At 43.7% G+C, this 6000-nt stretch overlaps 1 protein-coding gene across 1 annotated transcript in view; it reads right to left on the reverse strand.

The window, feature by feature from the left end:
* The window catches only part of LOC141977512 (uncharacterized), a 147954-nt gene extending 142741 nt beyond the window's left edge, over positions 1 to 5213 (reverse strand). Inside the window, exon 1 of the mRNA XM_074939030.1 lies at positions 5090 to 5213. Within this exon, the coding sequence (XP_074795131.1) occupies positions 5090 to 5213 (124 nt within the window). The remainder of the gene's footprint in view (positions 1 to 5089) is intronic.
* Between the last annotated feature and the right edge of the window lie 787 nt (positions 5214 to 6000).

The following is a 6000-nucleotide window of genomic DNA, read 5'->3' on the forward strand; positions in this document are numbered from 1 at the left end:
AAGAAGATGAGAACCAAACATGAAGAAACTCAAAATTGATGGAGAAGAATGACTGAGCATTAATGAGAGAAAAGATTGAGCAAGAAGAAGCTAGAACAAGATGAAGAGTGAGTGTAACGCTGACAGCAGCGGCAGGCGGGATCAAACCAGGGACCTCTGGAGGTTAGTGCATGAGCCTCTACAGCATAAGCTAAAAGCCAAACTGGCTGTTAGCTAAGGCTGTAGAGCACCCATTTTATATCTCTCTCTAAGTGGTCTTGGTGCCACTAGATGGGACAGAGCACCACACCCAGGTGGTGTGTGGATTACATGAGCACAAAGAAATCCAAAAGTGAAGAAAACTGAGCATGAAGACAGAACAAGAATGAGCATGAAGAAATCTCAATTTGAAGAAGAATGCTGAACACGAAGACAGAAGAAGAATGAGCTTGAAGAAATCCAGACTTGAATAATAATATTGAAGAAGAGAACACAGCAGAAGAATATTGAGCATGAAGAAGATGGAACAGTATTAAGAGAAACATGAAGAAATCCAAACTTGAAGAAAAAGATTGAGAATAAAGAAGATGGAAGAAGAATGAGCATGAAAAAATCCGAACTTGAAGAAGATTGAGCAAGAAGAACAAAAAGCATTAAGAATTTCAATCAAAGAAGAAAACCAAATAGAAAAGGAATGAATGACCATAGATAAGAAGAAGAAGAAGAAGAAGAAGGCCAAACATAGAGCTGGCTGAGCACAAGAAGGCTAAAAGGGAAGATGAAAAAAATCAAAAAAGAAAAAAATAGAAAAACCAAGAGGCCACAGTTTTGCTTATAGTTTCTGTTTACATTTTTCAAAAAACAAAAAATTCCAAGGTGGGGAAACTCATCCGTTTTGCAAACGTTATTTTAAAAAGGCCATTTTTAATAAGAATCCTTTTCATTTAAAAAACTTTAAACCAGCTTGACTATTTAACTGTCTGAAGACATTTGTGCAGCTTTGCTGCTTAGGGGCAGTGTAGTACAGTGGCTAAAAAAGGGCACTAGGATTTATAAGACATGGGTTCTGTTCACAGGTCTGACCTTGGCTTGCTGGGTGACTGTAGGCAAAGCACTTCCCCTTTCTGTGCCTTAATTTCCACAACTATAAAAGGGGAATCATGATAATGACCTGCTTTGAAGAACAGTTTGATGATAAGGGCTGGATAGGAAATGATATTCCCATTGAGACCTTTCAATATTTCTAAATTTTTTCCCATTCCATATTGGAATGAAATGTGGAACGCTGAAAATATTTGCAAACCAAAACTCTGAATTTTTTCTCAGTTTGAATCAACTGAAACATTTTGATTTGATCATTTCAAAATATTTCATTCCAATTTTGATCTTTTTTTCACAGTTTTAGAATAAGTAAATTTACATGTCAAAACAAAAAGTCACTTTGAAATGAAAGAAACAGATTTTTTTGGTGTAATTGTCGAAACAGGATGTGGGGTGGCAGATGTGGGGCTAGAGGAGGGGTACAGCATTAGTTATTTGGCATTTTGAGGGGTCAGGGAGAATCTGTGACCTCAGCACAGTCGGGTGGCACTTTATACAGATCTGAGCACTTTGCTTTCAATCAGGTTCTTTAGCAAGAGGTTCTGCAGCAGGGTCAAAACCCCATATGTCATTGTACATCTGTGAGAGTCCGCAGCATTGTCAGTGTCTCTCTCTCTCTCTCACACACACACACACACACGGGGAGGGTGGGGGGTTAAAAAATGAAAAGACAGTCCAAAACACACTCTATCATCTTCATTTTAAAAAATCTCATTGTTGGGATTTCCTCCAAGACCTTTTCTACTTGGCTTATCCAGAACACCTTGTCCAGTTCTGGGAGATCACTTCATCCAGTTCTCTGGGATCCAAAGCATTCAGTTTGACTCTGGATTTCATTACTCAGGTTCCTTTATTTGTCAAAACTATGCTGAGTTGATCAGACTCAAGTTGCAGGGGGTGGGTACAGGGCATACCACAGATGAGAAACTTACTTACCTGTGCAGTAACTGAGGTTCTTCCAGATGTGTGTCCCTATGGATGTCCCACTGTAGGTATGGTAGCACCTCCTGCATCTGGGATCAGAGATCTTCGGTAGCAGTGCCCGTTGGGCTGCACATGCGCTCCTCCCAATCTCGTGCTGTGAGCAGTGTTTATATAACACTGTGCTGTCCTCAGTTCCTTCTCTACCACATAGTCCACATTTGAAGTACAAAGCAGCGGGGAGGATGGCAAGTAATGAAGCACCCATAGGGACACACATCTCAAAGAACTTCAGTTACTGCACAAGGTGAATAATGTTCTTTTCTTCTTTGAGTGGCGTCCCTATGGATGCTTTACTCTAGGTGACTGTAGAGTAGTGCCCCTAGATGGAAGGCTGGGGCTTCAGGGTGACATCTACTAAGGAAAATAGGACAGTGTGTCCTAGCAGGGCATCTGATGCCACATCATTTATAATTGCATAGTGTTGGCTAAAAGTGTCCGAGCATGCCCAGGTGCCACTTGGCAAACGTCAGTAATCTGCACGTTGTTCAGAAAGGTGATCGAGGTGGACAGTGAGCAAGTGGAATGCATTCGAGTTCCAGGTGGGGGTCACAGCTTGTGTCATCGGTACATTGGTGGTAAAGGTGGGTGCACTCCGGGATCCATTTAGAGAGATATTATTTGGATCTGGCTGATCCCTTTGATCTTTCTGCAATGGAGGGGAATAAGTGCGGCGACTGTCTGAAAGATTTGGTCCTGTGAATGTAAAAGGCTAATCCTCATCTGACATCCTATGTGTGCAGCGTGGCTTCATGTTGGTTGCCATGTGGCTTGGGGAAGAAAGAAGGAAGGTGGATAGGTTGGTTTAAGTGAAAAGAGGATGGCACCTTGGATAAGAATTTTGGCTGTGGTCGTAACATGACCTTGTCTTTATAAAAGAGTGTGTACGGAGGGTATGCCATGATAGCACCTGTATCTTCTACCCATCGGGCAGATATGATAGCTATGAGAAATGTGTTCGTGGATCGGTGGATGTAGGAGTATGTTGCTATGGGCTCACATGGAGGACCTATGAGACAGCACAGAACTAGGCTGGGATCCCAAGGTAGGAAGGGATCCTGTATTTGAGGGCAAAGGTTTTGAAGGTCCTTAAGGAACCTTTTTTTGTCACTGGGGTAAATACCTTGGGATGGAATGCAGTGATGCCAGTGAGGTGTACGCAAAAGGAATCTGTGGATAGTCCTGATTTTTTAAGTTCTAGGATGCAGCCTAGAATAAGTGGTAAAGGAGCGTTCATTGCCAAGACATGTTTGCCAGTGTACCAAGTCTGAAATCTTTTCCATTTATAGCGGTAAGTACGGTGAGTTGCCTCATGGCTGCTATTTAAAAGAATCTCTTTCACCTCTTCTGAACCGATCATTTCTGGATCCCAGAACCATGAAGGGGCCATGCCTTCAGATGGAGGAGTTCCAGACTGGGGTGGAGGATTTGGCCTGAGTCCTGCAAGAGGAGGTATGGAGTCAAGTGTAGAGTGATTGATGGACAGAGCGCCATGTGAAAGAAGTAAGGATACCAAATCTGTCCATGTTGGGGCTATGAGAATGATTCTGGGTTGATCCACCTGTCTCTTGTGAAGTATTTTCAACATTGGGGAAATTGTCGAAAACCATAGTGTACGGGTGCATTCCGTGTGATGAGAAAGGCCTCCCCTCAAGACCGATGACCTAATCCTGCTCTTGAGCAGATCTGTGGACATTTGGTGTTGTTGGGTGTGGCAAAGAGATCTATGTTTGGGAACCCCCAGAGGTGGAATATATATTGTAGGGCTGTTGTGTCTAGTTCCCACTCATGGTCTTGTGAGAACCTCATGCTCAGTGTGTCTGCATTGGTGTTCTGATGCCCAGGTAGGTACGTGGCCAAGATGTTGATGTCATGTTGGATACACTAGTTCCACAATTTCAGTGCTTCTGAGCACAGGGATTGTGACCTGGCTACCCATTGTCTGTTGATGTAGAACATGCAGGCAATGTTGTCCATAATTATTCTTATGGTTGTTTGATCAGTGATAGGAAGTGTCAGCACACATTGTGGACTGCATGCAGCTCTAAGTCGTTGATGTGCAACATGGACTCTGAGAGGTTACCAAACTGATGGTCCACTGAAGATGGTTGGAGCATCTGGACCAGACATAGGCATCTCAGGTCCCTGACCAAAACTTCAAAACTGTGATTTGGAGGTGGATGTATGAGGCACAGCAGGATGTGTTGGTGTCTGTCTGCGCTTGGGAGGGGACCTCTGTCACTGACGTTGCAGATCATACTGCCACTGAGGTGTGAAGTGTGGAGGTTAGGGCCTAGGGTAGGCTGGTATCTATCCTGTCTTCTTTTCAGCGCTGGTGAGTGAGTGGAGTGTCGCTCTAGAATCTTTTAAGGTATGCAGGGATTCATCTGTGCACTTGACAAAGAGTGTAGGCCCCTCAAAGGGGAGATTCTCGTCTCATAACCACCAATGTTGCAATGGAGTGGACAGCTGTGTCTGTGCAGTCCAAAGAGGCTTGCAGTGCTGTACCGGCTAGGAGTTCTCCCTCTGTGATCAGTGCCTGGAACTGTTCCCTTTTGTCCTCTGGGGGGTGTTGACAAAAGTTTTTGCATTTTGAATAGTTTATATGATTGTATTTTGCCAGGAGTGCCTCATAATTAGCAATGTGGAACTGGAGCATAGCTGGCGAGTAGGCATTCCAACCGAAGAGGTCGAGCCTTTTCCAGTCCCTGTCCCAAGGGGATATCATAGAGTGGTGTTGCCACTCTTTCTCTTCTACCACATTGACCACCAGGGAGTCTGGGGTAGGATGGGAGAAAAGAAACTCCATGTCTTTAGTGGGGACATAGTATTTCTTGTTCGCTTGCTTGCAGGTGGATGATATTGAGGCTATGGTCTGCCAGATTACCTTGATGGGGTCAAACAAGGTCTCATTGACCAAGTGTGCTATTTGGCAGATGTAAAGGCTTGTAGGATATCAGGCAACTAGTGTTGTTGCTCTCTGACTTCCTCCAGATGGATCTGGAGAGACTCCGCCATCCTATCGAACAGTTCTTGAAAATGTCTGCAGATGTTGGAGGTGGTGGCATGATGGCGTCATCAGAGGAAGATGAGGAGAAGTGGGTTGGTGCTGTCACCTCTTCCTCAGTTTCTTCCTCCTGTTCCACTAGCATTTCTTGTTTCTGGCAGTCTAGAGACTGATGAAGATGGAGATTGTCTTTGTGTCTGCCTCTGCTCCATGTGTAGTTTGGGAAAATTTGACACTCTGTACCCCAAAGCAATACCCTGGCACCCCCATATTTACCCTAGTGATATGATTATGATATGTTTTGTACAAAGTATGCCTTGTGAGGTATCACTCTAAAAGTCTTGATCTATTGATCATTAATATCCTGTTGGATTGTATGTGCTGTCATTGTATGTGAAGTTATGAAGTTTTGCTGTGTGTGTGTTACTGAAATATGTTAAAAGAAAAGGAGTACTTGTGGCACCTTAGAGACTAACCAATTTATTTGAGCATAAGCTTTCGTGAGCTACAGCTCACTTCATCGGATGCATACTGTGGAAAGTGTAGTAGATCTTATTATATACACACAAAGCATGAAAAAATACCTCCTCCCACCCCACTCTCCTGCTGGTAATAGCTTATCTAAAGTGATCACTCTCCTTACAATGTGTATGATAATCAAGTTGGGCCATTTCCAGCACAAATCCAGGTTTTCTCACCCCCCCCCCCACACACACAAACTCACTCTCCTGCTGGTAATAGCTTATCTAAAGTGACCACTCTCCTTACAATGTGTATGATAATCAAGTTGGGCCAAATGGAAATGGCCCACCTTGATGTGTGTGTGGGTGGGGGGTGTGAGAAAACCTGGATTTGTGCTGGAAATGGCCCAACTTGATTATCATACACATTGTAAGGAGAGTGATCACTTTAGATAAGCTATTACCAGCAGG

Source organism: Natator depressus, chromosome 24 (genome assembly GCF_965152275.1).
Source record: "Natator depressus isolate rNatDep1 chromosome 24, rNatDep2.hap1, whole genome shotgun sequence".
Taxonomy (NCBI): domain Eukaryota; kingdom Metazoa; phylum Chordata; order Testudines; family Cheloniidae; genus Natator; species Natator depressus.